Source organism: Lonchura striata, chromosome 6 (assembly GCF_050655825.1).
Source record: "Lonchura striata isolate lonStrDom1 chromosome 6, ASM5065582v1, whole genome shotgun sequence".
Lineage (NCBI taxonomy): Eukaryota > Metazoa > Chordata > Aves > Passeriformes > Estrildidae > Lonchura > Lonchura striata.
The window spans coordinates 12532073-12558591 of NC_140708.1; the positions used below are offsets into that span (position 1 = coordinate 12532073).

A 26519-nucleotide genomic window follows, 5' to 3' on the forward strand; every position below is an offset into this window, starting at 1 on the left:
GCAAGTGCTCTGTAAGACTGTTAAAATGCCATGACCATGTTGGGTGAGGAGTGTTATTTGTGACAAGTATCTGGAGTCTTCCTCAAATAGGGAAAAAGCCACAGACAGTGTCAATCAAAAGTAAATCTTCATGCTCACAAAATAGTCGAGGAGCTCTGTAGGGCCTTGTGCATGACCTGCTGTGTAGATATGTGGCATTAGAGTTGTCATATGAGAATAAGGAACCTTCCACGTCCTATTTTCAGGTCAGGGATGTAATACACATTTACCTACTGAACAATTTGGTTTTCTAATTTTTCTAGTTCTTCCATTACTTGTTGTAATGATTAGTGGGCAAACGAATACTACTTCATGGAAGTGGATTGCAAGGGTTTTGAAGATAGATCTTGTTACATAAGGCAGTTAATGGAGGCTGTATGTCAGAGTTGAAAGCCCCTCTAGGTTCAGCTATTGCCCTGAGGTTTGGAACCATCCCAAATGCTGACCCTGCACAACTCTGCCTCTGGATCAGCACAGGAACATGGCATTGACACTTGGGCTGCCAGCCTGCTGTAATACAGCATTCTGAGCCTTTCTTCTGGCAGTCTTTGCTCTAAGCTCTTCAAGTAGCAGAGCCCAAAATCCAAAGCAAGTTTCACATAGGTACGGTTAAACATTTATATCTGGTTTACAGTAAAGTTACAGAGAAGTTCCAAGTTGTTTCAGTGAAGACACCTTTTTTTGTGTTTGTACTTTTTTTGGTAAGGAAGCTCCAATAACCAGTAAACAGACAATGGTTTCCAGTTCTTTTCACAGTCACTGGGGAGATGATTCACATAAACTTGGAGAGAGTATCACATTGCAGTGGTAGGACACACTGGGTGTGTTTACATTGTAGTTGTCAGAGCAAGCAGGTTTTCAGCTAATTTATTGATTGTAAGTTGTCCAAGCTCTTTGCAAATGCAGTGAGTTTCCCAGGCCTTGAGGCAGAGGGTCCAGCACAGCACAGTGTTTTGCTGCAGAATAAAAGGATTGACAACTCAGAAGCAGAGCAAGCATTAACAAGGGGAGGACAGGAATAAGCAGGAAACCACGGCATGAAAGGCAGGATTTCTGAGTGGCAGAACAATGCCCCACACCTGCCCAGCACAGGCTGTTTCCTGCACTGTCACATGTGAGCCACTGCAGAGGCTCAAGGAACATGTCTGCACAGCCCCTCCTTGCCTGTTCTTTGCAAACCATGGTAAGTAAATGAAAGCAGCCTGAAAGCTGCAGCCCCTCGGTGAGCTTGCTTCTCATCTTGAGAGCTTAGATGGCAAAAGTGCCATGCCAACAGCAGGAGATAAGCTTTTCTTGATTAATGCTTCTCTTTGGATGCAGAAACCCACTTACAAACTATTTTTTCAGGAATTGGTTATGATCGAGTGCTATTGTGGGCCTGGGTGTGGATGTAAGTCTTGTCTGTCATTGCTGAGTAACTCTGCTTATGCCTGCACTAAATGCAGACTAAGGGTGTTTACAGTGGACAAATCTATATTTAGACAAGCCCTGGGTGTCAGCTTGACATAAGCTTAAAAATAACCTTCTGCCATTGTGGAATTTTGCTTTCCCTTTGGTCTATGCACTCACCAAGTTTGTCTTGGCAGTCAGAATTAAAGGATGTGGGTTTTCTTGGGGCTCTTTACAGACATTTGGGGTGATTAATTGTGAACTATTTCAGCATGTGCTGTGTTGCCAACAGATCAATGCATGAGCATAACCAGAAAAAGGGAGTGTAATTTGGGATCCTGGTCTCGGGCCTGTGAGGACCCAACTCTAGGCTAAGGGCAGCATTAGAAATAATGCTACATCTGAAGTGGCAGGACTGCATTATACAGAAAAAACTGACAGCATTTGCATTGCAAGGAGACAGCAATGAGATGAGTTTAGGTTTCTAGCTAAGAAAGTTTAAGTTTAGGTTTCTTACTGCTACTATTATCCTCTCCATTTAATTGACAGAAAATAAGTGCCTTCCTTGATACTTTAGTATGGTTAATAAGAGAGGGAAAAGCTAACTCAGGTCTGTCAAATGAACTTAGTACTCGAGCACGATGAAAAGAGCATGTCTGTACTCTGCAGAGTCTCACAGGAATGCATTGTGCTGCTTCCTGCCCTGGTAAATGTGTGCCATTAAACTTCAGTACCCTCTGTTGGCAAGAAATAGATGAATTTTCTGCAGGGAAACCCTGCTTCTGAGGAACCATCTTGAGGATTTATACTTTACCTGGTGACCACCTCAACAGAAATACTTGCCTTTGATTTGTTGAGATTCCAAACGTGGGCCAAACAGATGACTTCAGCTCCAGAGCAAAAAGATGTCAAATTCTTTTTTTGTGTAGTCTTTGCAAAGACTAAAAGCTGTCCATGGGAGAAGAACTGAGGATTTCTGGAGCATCTGAGTGTCAGAGCAGTGAATGGTTGGAGTCCCACTGGAGCAGCAGCAGTGTGTGAAGTTGGTAACAGCCCCCTCCTTGTCATGTGCCAGCAGGGAGAGCCTGGAGATAATTCTGTGCAAAACAAACGAGTTGTTATTTTCTTCTAGGATGTTCTGTAATGCCTTTCAGCCACCTCACCGTGCCCTCTGCCACAGCTCTGATTACTGCAGCCTTCACTGGAGTTTGGGACATTCTGGGATTTGCCTTGTTCCTGATCACAATGCTTTTCAGCAGTACTAAGGATCCAGTTCTCTATTTTCTGTCCATACACTGCTGAAAGTGAAAATATGTTTAACCATTTTGGATCATATTCTTCCATAGAGGTGATTATTCTTGCCCATTAAAGCATGAAGCTAATACAAAGTAGAATTCAGAAAGGAGATTTGATATTCCAGATTAAGAAAAAAAAACAGAGATAGCATAAACCAGTCTGCCTCTCTCTTTATGTGCCCTAAATACAGTAGCTCAGAAAGGAGTGACGGGGGAAAAGGATAAGTTACTGAATTATTTCCTGAAAAAGTGGTTTATTTATGTATTATGGTTTCTTTAATATGCTGGTACTTTCACTGTCAGCTGGTTCTCCAATGTAACCATACATAGTCGTATATACAATATTTGCTGCTATAAGAGACAGCTCTCACTCTTGCCTTTCTCTGTAAGGAATCTTTTGCTCTCTAAAGAAGATGGAATCTTTTTCCTAAAACAGTAAAACTGTCCCAATATGATAATGCACCATCTTAAATGGGGATTAGCTTTACTGTGGGGGCAAGTAACAGGATCAGGAAAGGGAAGTTGGGGTTGAACAACATAAAATTTGTATCTCAGTAAAAATAGCTTTTGTGGTTTGTACTGGCATTGATCTTTATAAATTTATGGCAAATCTGAAGGTCAAAAGGGACCTATGCCATAATAAAAATATCCTCCTAGTTATTTCCTGGAAGAAAATAGAACTGATAAATCCCTTTGCTTAGAGATACAGGGCTAATTTTATTTCCATTTTGCACTCTTAGCAGATGTGATTCATGCTGTCAGCACTTACTCGTCATTACGTGGTACACTTTTGTATTTTAATTGAAGTATATGTGATTTTTAAAATAGCTTTAAAATAATGTGATTTTCCCTAATGTTCTAAACATGGAAAACTTCATTATTTGCCAAACCTAAATAGTTCCTTTATCAGTTTAGGGAATGCAAATATATACAACAGATTCAGAAGATTATGTTACATAAAAATTGTCACAGTTCTCTAGTTTGTTACAATGAACCTCTACTAGGAAACTGTACCTCAGACATCTTCAAAAAATGCTCCTTGCAGCTGCACTGGTTGATTGGGTTGTGTACCAAGAGCACTGAAGTGATAAGCAAGTTAAAATTTCTTTGATTAAATAGCTTTTCCCTCATTTGGTAATACCCTCATGAGGACATACAGGTGATGTCCTCATTACCTACATGGGTAGTGTAAGAACCTAAAAAGCCCTTCACCCATTCAGTCATGTAAAAGTAAAGAAACAAAAAAGAAATTATAGACTACAGTTTTCCAAAGCTAGATGACTGCTGCTTTTCTTTTCTTAGAAGCTTTTCATGTGAGGTTTATTTTGCATATATGTAGACTTGAAGACTAACATGGGAAACTGATTTATAAAGCAGCATTTGAATCCTAGGATGGTTTGGATTGGAAGGAACCTTGTAGATTGTCTAGTGCCAGCTCCCCTGCTATGGGCATGGACACCTTCCACTACACCAGGTTTTTCAGGGCTCCATCCAGACTGGCCTTGAACACTTCCAGGGATGAGGCATCCACAACGTCCCAGGGCAACCTGTGCCAGGGCCTCACCACCCTCACAGTAAAGGCTTTTTTCCTGTTATCTATTATACACCTCCCCTCTTTCAGTTTGAAGTCATTCCCCCTGGTCTTGTCACCATGTGCTCCTGTCCAGGGCTCCTCTCCCTCCCCGTTGTGTGCAGCTGGCTGCTTTGTGAGACAGACTGGGGACACAGCTCATCTGAGCACAGACTTCAGGCCTTGCCCATGTTAGGGCAGCTCTGCAGAGGATGGAGGTGTGGAAACCTTGGATTTAATGTTATCAGTGACAGCCAGACTGTGGGAGGGACAATTATGCCACTATATCTGCTTCTTCCCAGACAAAGTAGGCAATATTCCTTGTCAGAGTAATTGTGTTGGCACCAGGGAGCTTTGTGGTGCTTTATTGGCATCTCCTAGGAAATCTGTGTTCTTTGCAGCTGAAACAGTCTTGTTCCCTTTCACACAAATCTGAGAGAAGGTGTGGTGACCCTGCTTAAAGTGGTCAAATAGCACTTGACAAGCTTCATGCTTCTCACCTCTCACATGAAGGGTTAATTTATAACTTCAGAAGTGTTGTCCTTCTGCGGCTGCTGAAGACAAGTGAGTGTCCTTTAGACTCTGTGAGTGCATCAATATTTAATATGTCTGCTTAGATTAAACTCCAGTCAAACTACTGATTATTCCCCTCACCTTGTTCCCCCTTCAATCATTAATGGACATTTTCCACAAGCAAGTTAACAAAACACCTAGAATGGACTTTGCACATGTTTGCCTTACCCTTTCACTCCAGACTCTCTCCTCCTACGCTGATTGTGTAAGGACTGCAGAGATACAAAAGGATGCTCCCCAGCCTGGACCACAGTTTAAAGAACAACAGCTGATCAAATATTTAAAATTAGATTATATTTTGAGATTTTCCTCCATTGCAGAATCTGGACCTTCTTTAAAATCAAGCAAGCAAAAAAACAAACATAAAAACCCCAACCAAACTCCCCCAAACCTGCTGCCTATTTACCCAGAGTGATAATCCTTTTGATCAGATTTAAGGTGTTCAGCACCAGCTACATTCCTTGCTGGGAAGGACCCCTTCCAGGATGGCTGTTTGAATACCCTCTAATTCTCCTCTCTGTACCTTCAGGAGCTGCTGCTAGTGCACTGGCTGTGAAATAGAGAACATTCCTCCATCATCTGTTCACTGGTACAGCTGTGAGTGACCCAGAACAGCACATCCTGCAACCATGGTGTACCAAAAATCAGGTAAAATTTAACTAGGTGCTGCTCTCATCCCTGGTCCTGCTACACAAGTGCCTTTATCCTTTCAATTTTTTGACCCCACAGGCTGAGGGGAAAAGTGGCTTATAGCAATTATTCACTGTTTTACTTAATTTTCTATTTTAAAGTGAGAATTTAAGAATTCTGGTGATGTGTGTGATTGAAGTGTGGTTATGAACAGTGCAGCTATGGCACTGTTACAATTCACTGGGCCTTGGAAGACCATGTAGGAGGGGTTTCCGAAGGGAAGAAATGAGAAGATTAACCAGTGATGTGAAATCTAACCCAAGTGGCAGTTGCCAAAATACTGTAGGCCAAGTGAGCAGAAACCTAGAGTTGATCAGAGAGCTGCATTCCTTGTTATGAAACCAGGGACAAAGGAGACATGGAGGAGGGACTGTTTCCTCTAACCTTGTTTTTCTGTGGCTTGTTTTCCCAGTTCTGTATCTTGCCAGCAAGGCTGGCCTCTCAAAATTATGGTATGCACTTGACTGGCATGTTCATATTAAGTATGGGTTTAATTAAAACAGGGGACTTGTCATCAGGAGGACATTCAGAGAAGTTAGAGTAAAGCAATTAGGGTCAATATATATTCACTTAAAGTGCATATTTATTCTCAAGTGGAGTTTCTTGTTCAGGTCCAAAGCTGCCTATGATCTGAACTCAGTTTGGTTTACATCTGACTGGGCTTGCTTCCCCTGCATAAGAACCCAGTGTGTGTCAATGTACTCCTGTCACTGATGTGCCTTAACTCTTCTGGTATTCCTGTCCAGCTAAACCATTGTGAACTTGTGAATACACTGATTTTTTCAGATGCTCATGAACCAGTTTTTCTAGAGTGAAGTATTTAATTTTAGCCCACAAGATTGTTTTTTAAGCTTCTGTATCAAGTACTGTAATGGGAACTGGACCTTTATATGCACTTATTTGCAAAAAGTGAAGTGAGGTTTTGATTGAAGGAATCAGCACATCTTGGACAGTTAATTCAGAATTGCTGTTTCCCAGTCATCTCTTGTGTGTGGCTATGGAAAGATTTTGGTTACCCTTTCAATATCAGCCTGTGCTGAAGCCCAAGAAGCAATCGAAGTAAACAGTGGCTGTTTACTGTCTGGGCAGCTGTCTTCAGTCATTTGTTTCAGCAGCTCCAGCGCACATGTTCCCAAAATGCTGTGCTTCCCAAAGAAATCTCTGCAAGCACAAGCTAGCCTAGCTTTTCCTAATATATGTAGCTGTTACCTGGGGATGGAATTTAAGCCTACTGACCTCTTTTACTTGTCTAATGCATACTTAGAACATGTCATTCCTTTTGCTTCACAGTACTCTCTTACAGTTCTTGAAGTTCTATTATGTTTCCCCTCTTCCTTCTCTCTAGGTTAAATGCCATTTATTTCAGTTCTCCTCCCTGGAACAGTTTTCTAGAGCTCTGGGAGTTCCTGTTCTCCTTTCTTCCCTCTCTCCCCCGCCTTTAGTTGGCTGCCCTTTACGACACGAGATACGCAACACAACCCAACGTCAGCTGAGATGTCTTAGAAGTGAGGCTTGAGTTTATGTCATTCTTCTGTCAGTCCTTCCATAGCAAGTATTAATTTTGATATTTACCTGAATACTGTGAGGTGTGGATCAAGACACTTTCAAAGACATTTGAAGTTCACAAACCTTTGTAAATATTGCATGAAGGAGTAAGTCTGGACTGCAGGTCTGAAAATGCCAAACCTGTAGGAACTGCAGAGGCTGTGAACATCTGAGGTTGCATCAGAATTTCAGGTCTAGGAATATTTCAGCTCTCAAAATGTCACTAAACTCTGGGAATGCTTATATTTCCACCTGCAGTGTGTGGTTACCTGAGCTCTAATTGGGTAAAGGTAGCAGCAGAGCTGTCACGCTGAACCCGCCCGGGATAGAGGCTTGCTGAGTGTTCAGTCAGCTTCTGCGACAGCCTTTGCAGTCTGCAGGGTGAATATTGCAGGTGGCTGAACTTTACAATTACCTCGCCGTGCGTCTGACAGCGCGGGACGTGCCATGCACACGGATCCGGGCCGGGGCTGCGATGAGACGGCCTCTGCGGGCAGTGGGTGCGCTGATACACGAGTGAGTTGTCTCTCCCCGAGCGGGCAGGCCGGGGTTGCGGTGCTGCAGGTGCGCTGCCTGCACCGCTGTCTGCAGCGCAGGTTTGCGGCCTTTTGGCACGGCCGGCGGCGGGAGCCAGCGCCCATCCCCGTCCTGCGGCCGTTCCGCTGCCTTGGGCACCGCGGCGGAGCGCCCGAGGGAACCGGCCCTGCGCTGCCCGGGCAGGGAGCAGGGGACGGGGGATGGCGGCGGGGTCACCGTGCCTGGGGCCAGGCTGGGGACGGGCAGGGGCGCGGCGGCGAGCGCCGCTCCCCAGCCCTGCTCGGGGCACGGCGGCGGCTCCCGCACGGCTCCGCTGCGGCCGCCCGGCCCCGGGCTGGGCACGACCGTCGGCCGGGGACGCGCGTCCGCCCGTCCCCGGCGACAGCCGGGCAGGGGGAGGCGGCGGGGCGGGTTCTGCCCGCGGGGCAGGAGCGGGGCAGGGCAGCGTTCCGCGGCGAGGTGAGTCCCCGCCTGCCCGAGGGGCGGGGGTCGGGGCAGCCCCCCTCGCCGGGGCTGCGGGCGGAGGCGGCGGCGGCCCCCGGCAGCTCCTCCCCCGCCCGAGTTAGAACCGGTTCGTGCCGGCCGCGGCCCGCCCGCCCGCCGCGATGCGGGGCTGCCCCGCTCCCCGGGGGCGGCTCCGGGCCCCCGCCCCACGGGCCGCCCGCCCGCCCGCAGGTAACGGGGCCGGGACCGCGCTTCGGGCGGGGGGCGCGGGGCGGGGCGGGCGGACGGAGCCCCCGCAAGGGCCGCTGCCCCCGGCTCGGCCCCGCTCTGCGGCCGGAGCTGCCCCGGGGGCTGGGGTTGGGGGCGGCAGGTCCGGGCCGGGGCCCCGGGGGCGGCTCTGCGCGGTCTCCTGGGAGCGGCTTTGGGAAAGGGAACGGGAGCGGATCGCGGCGCCGACCCGGGGCGAACGCATCCCTTGCGGTGCCCATCGACGAGCACCCCTCGGTGTTGGCTCCCGGCGCGTCCTGTTGCCACCCGGTGGGCTCTGGGCGGTGTGCGATACCGGCACCTGCTGCGGGCACATGGCAGCGAGCGCCCGTCGCCATCGGTGCGTGGCACAACCTCCGCGTGTGCCCATTGCGGCCGCCCCGAGCGGCGCGCCGCGGCTCGGCCGTGTGCGGCGGTGTCGGGACGGCGAGGGCGACCTTCAGTCACCTCCCGCTGCGCGTCACTGCGCGGATCAGCGCTTCCCGTGGAAACCGGCCTGGAGCTGGAAGGCGTCAATGTGTAACGCGGGGCTGGGGGCTGGCCCACGGGGGCGTGGGGAGAGGCCAGGCGAGCCGGGGTCTATAAGAGGCCATCCATCCCCACGGAGCCCCCCACGGGCCAAGGGGCACGCACGGACTGAGGGAACAGATGCTGGAGCGAGCCCTCGCAGGTTGTGATGCGTAAGGCGGCACGCATCGTGCTCTCGTTTTACGGAGATCTCTGGTAAATCATGTTGGCTGGTGGTTTGTAGCAGCGTCGGCTCACATCTGCCTGCATGGATGCGTGCTAGTGACCGACAGGCACTAAAGTTGTGCTTTCAGGGGGGTTTCCATCCGCTCTGGAGCACTGAGGCTCTGGAAACAGGTAGGACTGGTTCTGCTGAGTTGACAGATTTGTACAGAGCTGACTGGTTTATGTGCTGCCCCACTGATGCTTCTTAATGTAAACTAATTTTGCACAATGGAAAAACATTATGTTGTTAAGTTTTATTCTGGTGTTTTGTTTTGATTTGAATTTCACACTTCTGTCATCCATAAGAAATAGAAGGAAACATTGATATTGACGGCTCTCTTGCTTAACTGACAAAAGGGCAAGTAAAAAATGTAAGAAATAAGCGGACCTGAATATTGAGAGCTAGAAGGGAAATATATATATACGCACATATATATTCAGTGTCACACAAGAGCTACTGTGGTCAGAACATCAGTTAAAGTCTGATGTCGTGGAAGTACAGATGCATCTTCCAGTGAATTTAATACAACGCCTGTGCTGTTGCGTCAGTACACATGCAGGTGTTTGGAAATAATGAGCATGTTAAAAGCAACCATAGTGCACCAATCTCATGCTCTAGGTGTTACTTGCAAGCTAAGGGTAGCAGGAAATTCAGATGATAGTTGCAAGAACTTGCCTGACAATAACCAGAAATTCACAAGAAGTCTGATTCAGCTTAAAATGAGGGATGTTACTTTTCTGGCTAGTACCGTCTTGATTTGTAGCAGTGCCTTGCAAAACTTGACGAGCCCAGTGTTAATCACGCAGTGTGTCTGCTGACATCAGCTTTCTATGCAGCCCTGTGCTGCTCGCAGAAAGCAACACACTTACCCGGGCTCTGGCTGCACAAAGAACAAACTGGAAACAATCACATTGCTACTGTCTTTCTCAAGAGTCCCTCTTGCCACAGATTAATACAAGTTGCTGTGCTGAGGGCTAATGTTTCAGTGGTACTCATGTTCTTTTTTTGTGCTCATCTGTCATCTTTAAGCCAAATTCTAAGATTTATAGGAAGGGAGTTCAGTGTTGTGATAATGGTGCTCGGAGCAAAGCAAATAGTTGCAGCCAGACACTTCTCTCTTTCCACATTGAAACTGTTGTTCAGTTTGTTCTCTAGGGTTTCTTTTTGTTGTGGTTGGTAAAGGCTTTCATCAAACAGCTCTCTTCCTCTGATTCTTATTCACAGTGAGTACAACTCACTGAAAAGCTTTTTCTCACCAAATTTCAAGTTACTATTCAATTCTTTATGCTTCATGTCTCTTTTTCAGTATTTTTATTTAATTTGGTTTCCTGGAGTCTGAAACAATATCCCTAGGCTTAGTGAACAGAAAGGTTTGTGAAACTGTTCCCACCTGAATCCTAAACAGTTGTTTATCTGTTACCAGGATCACACAAGTCTTCCTGGTTGGTTCTGAGAAAAAAAACCCAAAACTATTGACTCCCCTCACTCCCTTCTCTGTGGGCTTCTGCTTCTTCATTTCTGGTGTCCACATTTGTCTTTTACAGCTTGTGTCCTCCTTCTACACAGACAGAAAATAGTAAAAGGCACTTTGGATCTCCCCCAAGTCGATGCACAGATTTGATGTCCATGAAAGTGAAGGTTTAATTCTCACTGTCAGTTCTTTTCCCTGCTACTAAGCTATTACAGTACAACTTGCCCCTTTTGGAGGAGCATTAAATAATGTTCCAATAGGAAGCTGATTGATATCCATGATCCCAGCAGTGGCTTGGTTGTCCAGGACATCTTTAACTATCATAGCAGAAGGCTCTGGGGAACAGGCTCCTTGTGCAGGTCTGGCAGCTCCCTGCTCTCTGTGGCCTTGAGCCTTCAGGGGAGTTAGAAAATACCTCAGTTTAGGTATCGGTCACACAGCAGTATGAGGTGAAGGAATAACCTGCAAAAACAGGAGGGGAAGGAAAGAGAGGAGAAGGGAAGGGAAAGCTAGGTCATTAAAACCCAACTCTGTGATTTTATAGATCTGTTATTCCTCTGAGGATTATTCTGGGGAAAATTATGGTGTTTTTTTACTTTTTGCTTGACAGTTGTGGACTGTAAATGGCTTGGAACATTCAGAGAATAGAGACTGTTGCTACCTAAAGTTTTGTTATTTAGCTAAAAGATGGAAAAGAGATCTGAGATACAAAATAGGAGTTGTCAGTATGTAGAAGGTCAGTACTTCTACTGCTGTAAATTTGGTACAGTTGGTTAAGTTCAATTATACTCTGCAGCATTGCAACAGGTGACAAACTAACCCAGAGGTTTTTAGTCTTTCTATTAGAAGAGACTGCATGACCTAAGACTGCAAAAAGTTTTTTCCTCTCCTGCCTAGTCCTTGTTCCCTTCCCATGAAATGTTTAGAATAGCAGAACTGAACTCAAGAGTTGTCTTTGTGCTAAATTTTAGGGCACCAATATAATGGAAATCAAATGTGTTTGTTTTCTAAAGTTTATTTTTAAACAAATATGAGTTGGGGCTATTCACTGTCTACCTCCATTATTGTAGAGTTTTTCTGAAAACTTCCTTGCTTTGTCTCATTGTCTTTTAAAGCTACTACCTTATTTCCACTATTTTTTCCTCTAGGCAGAGACAAAACAAGCCAAGTGAAAATGACTTAATTCATGGACAGATGCATAGGTCAGCTCTTGGGGACTGCATTCAAATAACTCAAATATTTCATGTAGAAATACAGGGATCCTTTTTTGTGTAAAAGGTATTGTTACAGGAAAGTTCCTATGACTTCCATCTATCCCAGCTGCCACCCTTGCATCTCACAGGATCAGGCATTGGAGTGAGTCAGAGCTTACATTTATAAGCTGAAACAAATAATTTTGTAACATTTGTAACTGGGAATGTTGTATCTTCAAGGACAGTCAGTATATTAAAATTGTAAATCACTCCCAAAGGACCCAGGATGTATTTTACATTAGTAGGCAATGTTTTTGTTATTTGAGGGCTCAAGACTGCTGTCAGATGTTAATTAATTGCAGGAGATCAGTACTTCTCCACTGAGATAACTTGTTTGCTTCTGAAGTTCCTCTGAGATGATTTTAAAAAGAAGAAATTTCATGTGAAGCCACCATTTTTTCAGAGTTGTGTTAAATGTTGCAGTGATATGTTGGCTCAAAACTTGCTTTGCTCTTTTTCTGCAGGTGGTTGTCACATGAAGGTACATTTATAGGAAGCTGACAGATTTTTGCCATCATCTGTGAGTATCTACCCTCAAAGTAGTATTTAAGTGCATTTGTAAACTAGAACTAGCCTTTTTCATGTCCCTATACAATTCCTCAAAATTTTATACTATAGTGTTTTTGTAAATTTTCCATGCAAATTTTTAAAAACTGCCCAAGAAAAGGGTGTGAGGGTCTCAAATGGGAATTCTGTATTGTCTGCTTGTTTTCCTCATTGCTTTCATACAGCAGTAATTTTTTCCCCATTTCCTCTGGGTTCCTAAGTCAAAAAGGCAGTGCAATGCATTTCTTTTTCTGCTTTGCCTCTTGGGAGTCTCCCAGAGCAGAGCTGTTACTGCAGCAGTCTTAATGCTTAAGCTGCAGTGTGGAGATGGTCCTTGAGAATATTTCATTAAGAAAACAGGGTAAGATCTTACCTCTTTCTATCTTCCAGGGTGAAGGAAATGAAACTATTGAGAATCACGTATCTGGTTAGTGGCAGAGCCAGGAGCAGAGCATGTGTTTTGTATTCATCACTTGGGCAGATTGCTCCCTGTAGAGAGGGAGGGCAGGCTGGCTGTGTGCACAGGGAGACTCCAGAGCAACGTAGCTTGGAAAACCTCTAAATTTGCTGGATTTTAAAAGTATTGATCCCTACATTCACACACTAGTCTTGAGATGTGAGGGTGGTGGGTTATTTAAAGCCATAGATACACAGGTGATGGATTGTGCCATGCACAGGAGCCAGGTGGTATTTCTGGAGTCCAGGCAGTGATTGCCAGTTTGGGGAAGGCTGATGTGTGCCAACTGCACAGAGGGCAGACACTCTAACAGGTTATAGCAGATTTTTGTATGCATGTTTGCTGCTGTCATGTCTTGGCATATGAGCCACACCTGCACACAGCCTTAGAGCTTGCTTCACTAATATATTCAAAGTGATTTTTGGATGCAGCCCTCTACACATAGCTTTGTTGACAAAGCAGAGTACTTAACTGTTAATGCTAAATGTCAGTCTTCCTCCTGATCTGCCCCTCTTAGAGTGCACTATCTGGTGGCAAACACCTTAGCAACTGGGAAGATACTGTGCTTTTTGCTATTTTGATCCTTCTTTGAGGTCCATGGTTTTAACAGCAGGTGACAATGGGGCTCTTTTAATGTGAAGGTTTCACAGGGCTTATTTGGAGCTCAACAAATGAAATGTTTTTCTCTCATACAATGCTTGTGTATGTACAACTTGCTATGCTTTAGGTGCTGTCTGTCTGTTAGCCAGCAGAGGAGCAGTTTGGCAGTGCCAGTGTCCACACTGCGAGCTGTGCTGTTCATGCAGGGTGGCTGAGCCAGCCCCTGGCTGAACGTGACTGCTCTGCACAGCTCCCTTGTGCCCACAGCCCCTGGTCAGGCTGTTTCTAACACTCTGTTCTCTTTGGGTTTTGTTTGCACAGGTGCTGCCCCTGCCTCTGCACCCAGCTGCCAAGATGGTATTTCGGAAGCCACCAGATGGTGGCTGGGGCTGGGTGATTGTTGTGGTTTCCTTCTTCACCCAGTTCCTGTGCTATGGATCACCGCTGGCGGTGGGAGTCTTGTATTTAGAGTGGCTGGATGCTTTTGGAGAAGGGAAAGGCAAGACTGCTTGGGTTGGATCACTGGCCAATGGAATTGGATTGCTTGCCAGTAAGTGCAGAAGCAGTATCTGTCTTAAACTGAAACGTTTCCAATTGATGCTTTTGTCTCTGTGTGCTCTTGGAATTGTATCAAAGATAGCTGCAAATGAGGGTGCAGCATTTTTGTTTTAGGTCAGGATGAGTAAGAAGATAACATATTTTCACTCTGCATATAAACCAGAGCACTATCATGATAAATGAGCAATAAAAATATTCCCTTTAGAAAATTCAAAATTATTGTATTTGAATAAAGTAGAAAAGCCACACTCTAAGAAGCTGAAGAGTAATTTTGTTGATGCATTTTTTTTTTTTAATGAGACTTTAAAACTAACATTTACATTATTGTCTTTAAATCAGAGCAAGCTGTTAGTCTGAAATGGTTCAACTGCTTTATGGAAAGAAAGTTAATAAACTAGTTACTAAGTTTTCAGCTCTAGCAGTAAACCTACCAGTGAGGGTGGGTGAGGGCTCCTTTGCATTCTCTATTTGGGAAAAAACTCCCTTTGAAGGCTGGAAAGTTATGGGTAACAGTAGCATTAAGTAAAGCAACTTTACTGGAAGCTTTTCTGTAGTAAGACATTGTCACTTGGAGAGTAACAGAAGAATTTTAGGGAAATAAAACCCCACCTTGAAAATTCCTAGGTTGGTGTTTTAATATCAGGCATGGTATTTACTGGGTTGTATCACTAACTTCTGTTTTTCAAAGATTCACCATGGGAACTATTATCTATTTGCAGAATCTGGAAAAAAATTCTTCTCAGCAGGGCAGCTGCTACAAGCAAAAGCAATAATGTGGTTTAATGGACAAAATGTGGCTCAGAATCCTGAGGAAAGTCTCCTCAGAAGAAAGTTGATGTTCCAATAGCAATACAGACCTGAATAAAGAACAGTGCTTTGTGTGGCCCTGGAACTGATCAAATACTGGTCTCACACCTGTGTTAGGGGTTTTTACCTCCAGGCAGAAGAGAAATGGGCAAAGGCAGGTAGATCACTAAGCACTAGAAGACTATATTCAGTCTCAGGGTGTTATTGGATAAAGGACTGTAGATTGCTCTTCCATCATCCTTTTGTCATTTCCTGTGTTATGGGTATTAACTCCTGCTATTCATCAAGACCTAAACATACTTGAGTGAAAGAGTGAAATGGGAAGAAAATAATGACAAACAAGGTAATCACTGAAGGAAAAACTAGGCAGAAGGAAATTTCAAGAGAACACTCTCTCATAGGAGACCAGAAGTCTCTGGCTTTGTTAAGTCCCCTTTTTCTTATGTCAACACTGTGCTAGTTTCCAGATTTTAGTGCCCTCTGTCTTGCTACTGTGAGCAATTCTCAGCAGCGTGCTTTGTAGCTCTGCTGGTTTTTGGCTGGGCTAGAGTCCATTTTCTTCTCAGTGGCTGTGTTTTGGATATGTGCTGAATACAGGGTTGATAATGTAGAGATGTTTTTGTTACTGGTGAGCAGGGTTAACAGAGACAAGGTCTTTTCTGCTGGTCCTGCTGCCAGGCTGCTGAGGAGGCTGGGGGTGCACAGGGAGTCAGGAGGAGATACACCCAGGACAGGTGACCCCAGCTGACCAAAGGGATGCTCCATGCCGTGGGACATCACACTCAGTAAATAAACTGGGGGCAGAAGGAGGAATGGGGGGATCTTCTGAGAGATGGCATTTGTCTTTCCAAGTCACCATCACATGTGATGGGGCCCTGCTGTCCTGGAGATGGCTGAACACCTGCCCTGCCATGGGAAGCAGTGAATGAATTCCTTGGCTTGTTTTGCCTGCATGCAAAGTGTGCTTTGCTTCCCCTATTAAACTGCCTTTATGTCAGCCCAAGAGTTTTCCACCTTTTACCCTTCTGAGTCTCCCTGTTCCTGCTGGTGGGGGAGTGAGATTGTGGTTGCATGGGCTTGGTTGTGGCTGGGGTTAAACCCTGACAGCAGCAATAATAATGATGAATAATACAAATCAATGATGAATAATACAAATCAAAGGTGCTCTTGTGACTGATTTTGGTATGGAATGATTAATGAAGGTTTGACAAGTTAGGAGGAATGCTGTCTGTCCACGTGAATTTATTCTTTAAGGTTGGCATTCAGAAGCTTAATAATCATTCCTACCTTTTATGCCTTCAAAAGAAAGTACAGGGAGGGTCTTTTAATTACATTGATGTTATCAGAGCTGACTGAAAACAAATTCTGTGTTCCCAGCTTTACCTGAAATGTTTGTCAAGCTGGAATCTAACCCTAATGACAAATCCACTAAATTTCCTCCTTAAAAGTATGCAATCTTACGATACAAGTTGTTTTTAGTTTTCAGCTGATGAATAATGTTATCTTTAAATGGTATGTCTTGAAGTTACCCTTGATTAGTGTGATGGATGTCTAGAGAATGTAATCAAATTACTTATTAATTTTTTTTAAAGCCTGTAACTTGATACAGTCTTTTTGCCAAGACTCCCACACTTTTAATTAAGGTTCTACTGGAGAGCCATTAAGGCTCTTTTGTGAGCTTTCTTCAACTTAACATCACCTTTCTGAAGCTGTAGATGCCAGATTGGAAAAGGAATGACAATTATTGTAGATTAGCAGCCACAGATAGGACATAAATCAGGGTCCATTGTCTTAGGAAGACTTTTCTCATTGATAGCACTGACAATCACATTCACCAGCTTCTGTAACACAGAAAGTTACAGAGACCAGTGTAACTGGTAACAGATACCAGTGACTGCTGTATTAGTACTGAAATTTCACCAAACCCAAGAAGATATATATGGCATCTGGCACAGAAAAAGGTTCTCTGTCTTCTCCCCTTCCTTCTGTTCATGTAGTCTGAAACTTTTTTTTTAAGCAGGTGATGCTGGTGAGCACTTTCACATTTGCTGCATTGGTATCCTTTCTAAAATGTTTACTTCTGACTTATGTGAGAGCTAAACTTAGATTGGAGACACAGAAACCCAGTACAGCACCTTGTTTATTTGGATTCATTTCCTGGGCACCTGGTGTTTGATTTCTGTCCTTCTGCTCGCAGCACAGGCGGTGCTGCTGAGGCACTGTCCAGCCTGGGCTGAACTCTTCACCTCGTCAGCTGCAAGGGGAATGGGGCAGGGACCTGGATGAGCTCCTCCTCACCGGTTGGCTTGGTTTATGACTTTCTGTGATGAAACCTTACAGAGCAGTGCTAGAACACTGAAAGACAAGTATCAGTGTTACTGTAGAAGGCAGAGGTGAGAGCTGCCCTGCAGAATTAGGTGTTACAACATTGGCCAGGCTGTGGCAGATGGGGCACATGGCTTAGGGCTTGTTCCACAGGAAGAAATCAAAAAAGTTTACTAGGTTTCCCTTACTAAAGCAGGCCAGAGGAGGATATTTATACATACTCTTGAACATCATGTGTTTCTTCTTCACCAAATGTTCTTAATTTTGGATTCATTTGAAGCCTGAAATTAAATTTAATCCATGTTCCATTTGTTAAAGCAAAACAAAGACCTTGGCGCCTATAATTGGCACCAAAACTGTTTATAGTAAGAGTTGACTTCACAGTCTTTGACATAGGAGGAGACATCATCAATGTCTCCATTCCTACTTCCCTTCATTAATGGAGAGAGAGCAAAGGGAGGATTCTCTCTTGGAAGGCACGCCTTGATAATTTGATGGGATGTTTCTGCTGATCTGAGGCATTCAGTGCTAGATGCTTAAAAAGCTTAATTTTGTGTTTTCAAGCAACAATTTTGCTACTCTACAACTGCTTTTGTAGCATCTACATATTTTTGAACACAAACCTCACACAGCCATAGCCCCCACTCTGAAGTATGGACACTGTAAATAGCTTGTGCACAGGGGAGAAGGGTGTCCCCAAGATCCCTCTGAAAAGAAGCCCAGTTCATGTAACAGCCTTTTTTAGAAGGGAACTGTCTTTCCAATCAGCTGGGGGTGGGTTTCTGCCTATTGTGAAAAGGTTTTTTCTCTGATCTATATTCACATCCAAAATACAGGCATTTGGAAAAGATCGTATTTATTATAACCAGGTTTTAGAAATGTGCATAAGATGCAAAACATGTTCTTGTATTCTGTCCAGTGGATTTTACATGCAGTCCATGACCATTTTTTCTGCTCTACAGTTTCAACAGGCTCGGACAGATGCCCAGGTAGGGTGGGTCAGATTAATGCAGGTGATAAAAAAGAAGCCTCAGTTGTCCAATATAGTTTGTTTAGCAAAAGGTTTTGTATATGAGGTGAAGGAAGAAGGACTCTTGAGATTAGTGAGTGGAGGGAGGGAGTGTTGTTCTGCAGTTTGGTTTTTTTTTTCACTTTATGTGAAAGCATTGAGGAAAAAAGTGCTAGTTTCTTGATGTCCATAAAACAAAACACCATTGTACTTGTCAGGAGGTCAGCACATTTCTGCAGGTTTAAGTTTCTGCGTTCAGCAGGTCATTTGTTTTTATATCTCAGGAAGGACTCACTGACACATCCTGGTCTCACTGAGGGTAAAGTATTTAATTCAAAATAATCTTAATAAAAATACCAGTGTACAAATGATCCCTCCTAGGTGTTCTTCCTCTTTAGTCCCTCTGTATGAAGATCTCCTGTGAAAATCTATCTTCCTTCTGCTTCCCATTTTGTCTGGGGATCTTGTTGCCTGCTCCCCTGGTAATTGTGTTGCAGTGCTGAGTTTTTCTTTCTAGAGTTAGCTAACATTCCAGTAAACTGTGGTGCTATCTTTTTTTGATTGAGTTTGGTCTAGGTTTAAGATTCATCATTTGGAAAAGAAAAAGCCCTAGGGATTTTATTTGTAAAAGAGGTAAATATTTATCAATGTCATAAAATATTGTGCTAGTTCCAGTGCTAACCCCTGGAGGTGCTGGCAAACTGAACAGAATGCTGGTTTTAAAACTATTTTTCATGCTTTCTTTTGAGGATTGCCACTGGGATTTTTTTATGTTGTTCATAGTATGGTGAGAGTCAGCTAAGGAAAACCCTTATGCTGACAGAAGATCTGTTTCCTGTGTGGCTGTCTGCAGACTCCTGCATTCTTCAGAATGCCCACTTTGAGTAAAATCCACAGCGTAAGTCTCAGTCACACTCTGTGAAAGTTAGATTTTTACTAGAATTTACTGCCTTGAACCCATTGTGCTTCAAATATTTGTAAAGAATAACAAGTTTGTTTACAGTCAACTGCTGTGCATATACCATGGTGATAACAGAAGGTGCTGTGCCTGGTGGGAAAAAAATGCCTGTGCTCTGGGAAACAGAGAAAGGAAAGCAGTGCAAGGAGGCAGGAAAGGACAAAGATGCTGGCTGTCAGGGGATTTTCTTTTGTGACTCATTTTGTAGCAGTGTCATGAGTGTGAAAGTCGTGCCTAGTGTGAATGGGAAGATGGAGCTGTTTCTCTGCTCAACTCAGAGACCTATAATAATTTAATATTTACACTGGCACTCCTTCTTATAAACAGGGCCATTGCTGAGTAGCCAGATGTCTTGCTGTGTGAGATAGCAGATTAATACTGAGCTCACTGGAGCAGGTTCCTCAGTTTTGTGCAGGTTGTTTTCCATGGTAGGGGTAAAAGATCTTTTTGTACTCTTTGTTCTCCTTTGGGATTAGAGTTTGTAAGCAGAGAGTCTGGAAGAACATCTCCTTGGGCCTTGTCAGGGAGGCTTTTGATAATGTTCCAGTGGAGATGTCCTTGTCAGGTTGTGAAGCCACGTCCTTCTGCTCTGTGTCTCTCTTGTTCTGGCTTGGGGTCAGAGGGTCCCATTTCCCCTCAGATGCTCTAGGAGGGGTCAGTGATGTCTGTACCAGCACCACCACCCCAGACTGGACAGAGACCTTCTGAAAGTAGCTGTGTCAAAATATAGAGAGCAGGTGGAAGGGAAATGCTGTTTGTTTTAGCCAGGTAGTAGGTCAGAAATAAAGAATAGAAAGAGTGCAAATTCCTCTGCTTAATTGTGTTATATTAATACTGCCCTCTTTTACTGTAGACTAATTCTTTATATAATACAGAGTCAATCCTTTGTTCATTTTTAAATCCCATGGTTTTAAGAAACATACCAATCTTAATTTGCCCATTCTAGTGATTAATTCTAAGAATCAGCAATGTTCTTAGCTTTTGTTCTCAGCATGTTACTCTGCCCAGGTTATGCTGGCCAGCTTTCATTCCCACAGTGTGCTGACTCTTGAGAAGCAGTAAGTGCTTAGATCTTCCTTTTTCATTGCTTCCAAAATCCAATTAAACATTTCTTTCCTGGAATATTTTCTTGATTCCTCTGTAACTCTGACTCTTTGCCTGGATAAGCCCCAGCTCAGACTCACCCCCCTTTATGTTCCCTGGGCAGAAAGCTCTAATGTAGGGCAAAAGTTCTGGCCTGCCTTGTCTTTGAGGATCATTTCACCTGCTGACGAATCTCTGCTCCTGCCTGCCTGAACTGCTTGTCCCATGGCTGGCAACCACAGGAAAACCTTGCCTGCATTCCCAGCTGCTCTCTCCTGTCTACAAACCTAGGCAAGCACCATCCCCAGGCTCCAACTGTTTACCTCGTATCACCTTTCTGGGCTCACCTCCCATCTGCTGGGAATCTGTTACATGACTCAGGGAGCACTAACCTTGACAAATGGCAGACTCCAAAACTGCTCCTTTTGCAGATTGAATCGACCATGGCGTGTATGTGAGAGGCAGATGTTGTAAGTTGGTTTTGTTTGTTTGTATTAAATAATGGCATTCATCTGTGTATCTAACTTCAAATCTCAAAGTTGCTGAGTTTAGAAATGAGGCTAATACCTAAGTTTGTATATGAAGGTTTGGAACTACAGGGTTTCAGATAAGTTGTCTTTGCAAGCCAAGTCCCTTGTGGTTGATTATTTATGCAGAGCACTAAGCTTGCACACTACTTAAGACTAAAGACTAAAAGGTGTATTCCAGGTCACACAGTTGAGAATAAGTGCTTGTTCTGCAATTTCTATGGGGAGAAAACTGATTGAATAGAGGCAGGGTATGAATTCTGCCTCACTTTGTTCTTGTTTTGAAGGATTAAGAGAACTCAGAACTGAGAAGTATTGGGGAGTGAACTTGAATGTTGTTATGGCTGCTCCCAGTAGGTGACTTTTATTTTCTGTATTTTTACAGGAGGAGCAGAGATAGGTAGTAAAGGGTTCTTTGGTAGGACACCTGACTAGTGGGTATTTAATTATATTTTAAAATCGGGGAAGAGTGTTTGTCCTTTCCTGGTATGCCAGCAGATATTCCCTCTGTGTAAGCACCAGGTGGCATTCTTACTGCAATCATGATCCCAAGTTACTGTTTTTCCATTCCAGATTTATAAATCACATACCAAGATGAATACAGATACTGCATTTCTGAAACACAGTTTTTGTGCTCTGTCAAAAAATACCTGCTTGCTTAAGGCCTGGCTGATGGTCTGCCTTGGTTTTGTGTTTCAAGATAAAGATTCTTATCAAAACTTTTGTACAGCTTAGTTGTGTGGTGACAGTGTTACAGTCCAGTATGTTTTGGATCTCCTTATGTGTAAGGAATGTTTCACTTGCTCTTTCTCTCCCAGCCTGAGGACCCTTTTATGGCCTTGATGTTCAGTTTCTCCTTGAGAAAAAATTTGCAAGTCTGACCTTGAATATTTTTATAACTGACTGCTTCAGAGAACCCTGTGAAAATGAGTGCTCTAAATTTTTATCTAATATAATTATAAATTTAAATAGTTATAATAAGAAACATTTCCACAGAATTATTTTTTTTTAAATAAATTCTTCCTGGTGCCTGGAATGTTTTTCCTGTTTTTTCCCTCTAGGTCCTGTTTGCAGTATATGTGTATCATCTTTTGGAGCAAGACCAGTAGCTATCTTCAGTGGCTTTATGGTGGCTGGGGGCCTCATGATGAGCAGTTTTGCACCTAACATATACTTCCTATATGTTTCATATGGGATAGTTGTTGGTAAGAAACAAGTTCTCTTCATTTTGAGACTTAATCTTCATCATTTTGAGTCTTGGTTTATGAATATGAAATGGGAAACTAATTCACAGGAGGCAGTGGTAGTCTGGGACTTGGTTTATCAAAGAATGCTTTACTTTTGGGCAGAGAGGGATGTTGCACGGGCAGGCTGTTACCATGAAGTAAAAGATAAAAACAATGTAAATGTTCATGAGGGTTTAAAAACAGTTTGTTCTCTGTTGACACAATTATTAGAGATGGAGAAGCTGAGGTTTTACCTAAGGGTTGGAATTGAGCAGGGCTTCTGCTGGCATGAAATGCCAATCTTAAAGGAATAATATCTCTTCTGGAATTTTGTTACATACTCATTCTAATTTGATAAATGAGAGATCATTAGGGAGCAATGCTGTTCTCCACAGAACTGGATTGAACATAAAATGCTGTGCTTGGAGGCATGAAAACACTGCTCTCCTGGCAGGTGGTGACCTGCCCTCTGTGCTGCTGTGGGTGGCTTATCAAATTAACTGTGTCAGGCATTTGGGCACCTCTCTGGCCAGCAGGGCCGGCGTCGTGCTGGCCGGGCACGGTGCCACCGAGGCAGCTCTGCCCAGCTCCGGGGCCAGCCCTGGGCTGGGAGCCCTGCAGCCCTTCCACAGTGCCCAGAACTCGGCTGGGAGCTCTCAAACCCAGCCTGCTCCGCCCAAGCTCAGCAGCAGGGACAGGGAAGGGAGGTGGGACAGTGCTGAGCCAGGGTTAACGGGTACCTCAGAACCCAGGGTACACAGTGGCATCACCTGGGGGATAACAGAGGGGCATTTGCTTCCTAGAGGATGTGAATAGAGCATCTTTTATATCTCTTTTCATCCAGGTCTTGGATGTGGCCTTTTGTACACTGCAACAGTTACCATCACGTGCCAGTATTTTGACAAACACAGAGGCCTTGCACTTGGTCTGATTTCAACAGGTAGGACTTTTAATTGTAATTCTCTCCAGCTTTTCAAATCAGATACTGCCTCCATTACCCTGCAGTAAAAACCAGAAGATTATGTTCTTCTCGGTTACTTAAGAAAGTTACTACTTTCTTAAAACAAAATATCAGTAGCAATGAAGAGGAAAAACTCAGGCTTCAGATAAAATAGTAACTACACCTGCAAGTTTATGCTATGGGCCATCAGTATAGATGAGGAGAGGATATTCTCTGAAGTGAAAGTAGACTCATGTAGCTTGGGCTGTGTGCCATGGATAATGAGGGGAAACATTCCATGGAATACTCTTTTTCCTCTTTGTTCTTACCCAGGATCAGAGGTGAGAAAGAGATTGGAGATGCAGGATATAAATGCTGCATCACCACTACCTCACGCTAGCTGTACCTCTACACTTTTTAGTGGCCTGAGTAGGAATTGTTGCAGATGTCTCTTGTGCCATGCCTTGCTTTCTGTGTGCCATGGAGTGTCTGCTCTGACCTCTTTTCTTGAGTAGCTGTCAGTGAGGAGACACGGGATCAGTATAGTCAGTGGTGTGAGATACTAATACCACATTCACACAAGCTGAGTGAAGAGCAGCTTCTGCAGAAATGTTTCTGGGGATCATTTACAGTGGCTTTGTTTTGGATTCCAGGTAGGTTGCCTTAAAGCCTGATCTTATTGTGCCCTGGTTAATTTTAGTACATGGAAGGCAAAACAAGCATGGATTTTGTAATTGATTATTCCTCTGTTTACCACCAGACAGTCCTCAGCAAATAATTTTAAAGTTTGTCATATAAACTGACTTGAAAATCAATGTTCTGTGTTTGTTAGAGGACATCCACTGGTTAAAATGGATATGTGCTCAATTCAACCAAGAGCCTTTCCTTTAAATGACTGGGATTGCATTAAATGCTTGTGCTCCTAGTAATCCCTCACTCTTCAGTGTTTTCTTCTGAACAGCCACATTTCTCAAATGCATGTTTAGTCCTGCAGAGCTTCATAAATGCTTTTGGAGTAAACTCCTACTAGGCAAACCCTGCTCCTTAAACACCAGGCAGTCAGGGGCTGCTTCTAGGAGGGGTCTTGGAGAACTCCTGGCTCATTTCTGCCTGGGAGGAGGAAGGTGGCAGCAAAGCAAAGAAAGGGGAGAATGTTGGAGTGGGAAATTCTAATTGTGCTAACTCAAAATGGTACCTGAAGGGATACATGTATATGAGTGCAGGTCAGAAGGGTGGCTTAATAGTTCTTTGTTTTTAATCAGATATAGTATTGATCCTACTTGTTTATAAAGTGTCTGCTAGCATTGTTTGTCACAAAGTGTTCAGATATCTTGGGAGGCTTTTTTATGTTGTGGCTACTCAACAAAGAAGGTGTAACTTCAGGAGATTGATGATTTACCAGTTCATTAAACCTGGGAGAGAGGAGCACAAATTAATTACCATTCCTGTAGCACATAGCTGCTGAATTGTGGAATTTTATTAGGGTTGAAGAATGGTTGAAGAAACTTGGTTCTTCAGTTTAAACCAAACTTATTTTTCTTTTATAGGCTCAAGTGTTGGACTCTTTATATATGCAGCACTGCAAAGAGAGCTTATTGAGCTGTATGGACTGGATGGGTGTCTGCTAATAGTTGGTGCCCTGTCTCTAAATATATTAGCATGTGGCAGCCTAATGAGACCTTTGGAATCATCCAGTTCTCCTCCACCAGAGAAAATGTTTGTAGACAAAGTCCCAGATCAATATTTTGTTTACCATGAAAAGGAAAAGACCATTGAAGAAAACATTAGCATCCTTGAAAAGGGCTATATTGATGAAAAATGTGTGAACAATGGGCCTGATTGCAAACAGGATAACATTTTGAATAAGAATGCATTGAGCTCAATAAATGTAAATGAGAAAGACACTTACAAAAAGAAAGTTGTAGAACAGACAAACTTCTGCAAGCAACTCGCCAAAAGGAAGTGGCAGCTCTATTTGACCTACTGGAAGGAGACCATGGTTCTTTTCAAGAACAAAGTGTTTTCAGCTCTCTTTGTTGCCATCTTGCTCTTTGATATTGGTGGATTTCCTCCTTCTCTGCTCATGGAAGATGTAGCAAGAAGTGCAAATATTAGTGAAGATGACTATTATATGCCCCTTATTTCCATTATTGGCATTATGACGACTGTTGGCAAACTTATTTTAGGAATACTGGCAGATTTTAAGTGGGTTAACACTTTATATCTCTATGTAACTACCTTATTAATGACAGGAATGGCCTTGTTTGCAATTCCATTCGCCAAAAGTTACCTTACATTAGCAATGCTTTCTGGGATTTTGGGTTTTCTGACTGGGAACTGGTCGATTTTTCCATATGTAACAACAAAGACTGTGGGGATTGAGAAACTGACTCATGCCTATGGGATATTGATGTTCTTTGCTGGACTTGGGAACAGCCTTGGACCACCAATTGTAGGTAAGGCGTAGATATAAACTGAACATCAGCTTGTCACAACCAGACAAAATGCTTTTGCATTTCTAATAGTAATGGAAAGGTGAAATCAAAATCTGCAACAAAAAATAAAAGCTGTTTGGCTGATTATGTCTGTAATTTGTCTTTGAGGGGAAAACACATTCCTTGTCTAAAGGTCAAACAGTATTTTAGGTTTGGCCTATTAAGTTTTATCTTATTTTGTTGTTTGAGTGTTTTTTAATTATTGTTTTTTTTCTGTGAGTGGTGCTGTGTTACATTTCCCTGATGAGCTTCTCTCTTATCCCACCCTCAGGCTGGTTTTACGACTGGACGCAGGAGTACGACACTGCTTTCTACTTCAGTGGCTCTTGTGTCCTGCTGGGGGGATTTCTCCTGCTGTTGGCAGCACTGCCCTGCTGGAATGCCTGCACCAATCAGAGCTCCAAGCTGCCTCCAAACACTTACTCCTACAAAGTTGCATCTAACGCTTAGGTGACAACTGGAAAACACTTTGCGCCTTTTTATATTATACAGCAAAGTATTTTAGTAATTTTCCACTTATTTATGAAGCCCACAAATCCTCTTTCCACTAGAAAAATTCCATTGTTGCTTGTTGTTCAGTTTCTTTTTCTTCTTCTATTTCTTTTTTTTTTAATGTTATTTTTAAAGACAGTCCTATTTTGTGTACTATGCACCATGTTTTCAGCCTTTGTCTATTGTAATTTCCTTTCTCCCTGTAAAGGGGATGTTCTGTATTATCAGCTGTACTTTTTTTTTAAGCGGGGGGGTGGTATGGAGGGGTGAACACTTTGAAGCAAAAATGAAGGCCTGTTCTTTATAGAAGGCTGGCGTTTCTGCCTCCTTCCATAGGTCTCCAAGTTGCACAATTAGGCTTTACAAAACAAGAATTTGCCTTATTAAAATGTAATACTGTGGCAAGGTGCTTTTAACTTCATGCTTAGATTAACTTTTTTGTCTTTTTAAAGTTTCTTCAATTTATGATTAAGTGCCAATTGTAGGAGGGAGAAGAGGGGGAAAAAAATCAACCTTGTGTTGCGTAACGGAAGTGAACATTATGATGAAAGTAAAGATTCTTATTACCACTGCGACTAAGAACCATGTTTATAAATACTGCACATTTTGTGAAGCCTCTTTATAAAACTGTTGAACCAAAACCTTTTAAAACCAAGGAATAAATGTGATTGTTGAAACCGTGAAAGAAAA

General features: G+C 43.4%; 2 protein-coding genes across 7 annotated transcripts; one reads left to right on the top strand and one right to left on the bottom strand.

Moving 5' to 3' along the window:
- The first annotated feature begins 1092 nt into the window (after positions 1 to 1092).
- On the top strand, positions 1093 to 26519 carry SLC16A9 (solute carrier family 16 member 9). 6 transcript variants are annotated; one of them, XM_085583257.1, is made up of 9 exons: positions 2363 to 2470; positions 2561 to 2776; positions 5396 to 5514; positions 12271 to 12326; positions 13731 to 13959; positions 21738 to 21881; positions 22747 to 22842; positions 24390 to 25298; positions 25609 to 26519. In XM_085583257.1, the coding sequence occupies exons 5-9, from the start codon at positions 13764 to 13766 to the stop codon at positions 25785 to 25787; spliced, it is 1524 nt and encodes a 507-aa protein (XP_085439383.1). In that variant the 5' UTR covers positions 2363 to 2470; positions 2561 to 2776; positions 5396 to 5514; positions 12271 to 12326; positions 13731 to 13763; the 3' UTR covers positions 25788 to 26519. The 6 variants fall into 6 exon arrangements, with proteins under 6 accessions (XP_085439384.1, XP_085439383.1, XP_085439382.1 ...); XM_085583258.1 differs by lacking the exons at positions 2363 to 2470; positions 2561 to 2776 and adding an exon at positions 1093 to 1222; XM_085583256.1 differs by lacking the exons at positions 2363 to 2470; positions 2561 to 2776; positions 5396 to 5514 and adding an exon at positions 7421 to 7617.
- LOC146767032 (uncharacterized) lies at positions 1216 to 9045 on the bottom strand. Its single transcript, XM_085583746.1, has 3 exons — positions 8983 to 9045; positions 7517 to 8928; positions 1216 to 2525 (listed from the first exon to the last, which is right to left on the bottom strand). Exons 1-3 carry the CDS (start codon positions 9043 to 9045, stop codon positions 2315 to 2317), a joined length of 1686 nt encoding a protein of 561 aa, XP_085439872.1. The 3' UTR covers positions 1216 to 2314.

Coding starts and splice junctions, on each gene's coding strand:
- LOC146767032 (XM_085583746.1), bottom strand. CDS start 9,045: ATGCGTGCCGCCTTACGCATCACAACCTGCGAGGGCTCGCTCCAGCAT. Junction 8,929..8,982: donor AGCATCTGTTCCCTCAGTCC/GTGCGTGCCCCT, acceptor GGCCTCTTATAG/ACCCCGGCTCGCCTGGCCTC. Junction 2,526..7,516: donor GCTGTCAGACGCACGGCGAG/GTAATTGTAAAG, acceptor TGTTTTGCACAG/AATTATCTCCAGGCTCTCCC.
- SLC16A9 (XM_085583258.1), top strand. CDS start 13,764: ATGGTATTTCGGAAGCCACCAGATGGTGGCTGGGGCTGGGTGATTGTT. Junction 21,882..22,746: donor TTCATATGGGATAGTTGTTG/GTAAGAAACAAG, acceptor CTTTTCATCCAG/GTCTTGGATGTGGCCTTTTG. Junction 25,299..25,608: donor CCTTGGACCACCAATTGTAG/GTAAGGCGTAGA, acceptor TCCCACCCTCAG/GCTGGTTTTACGACTGGACG.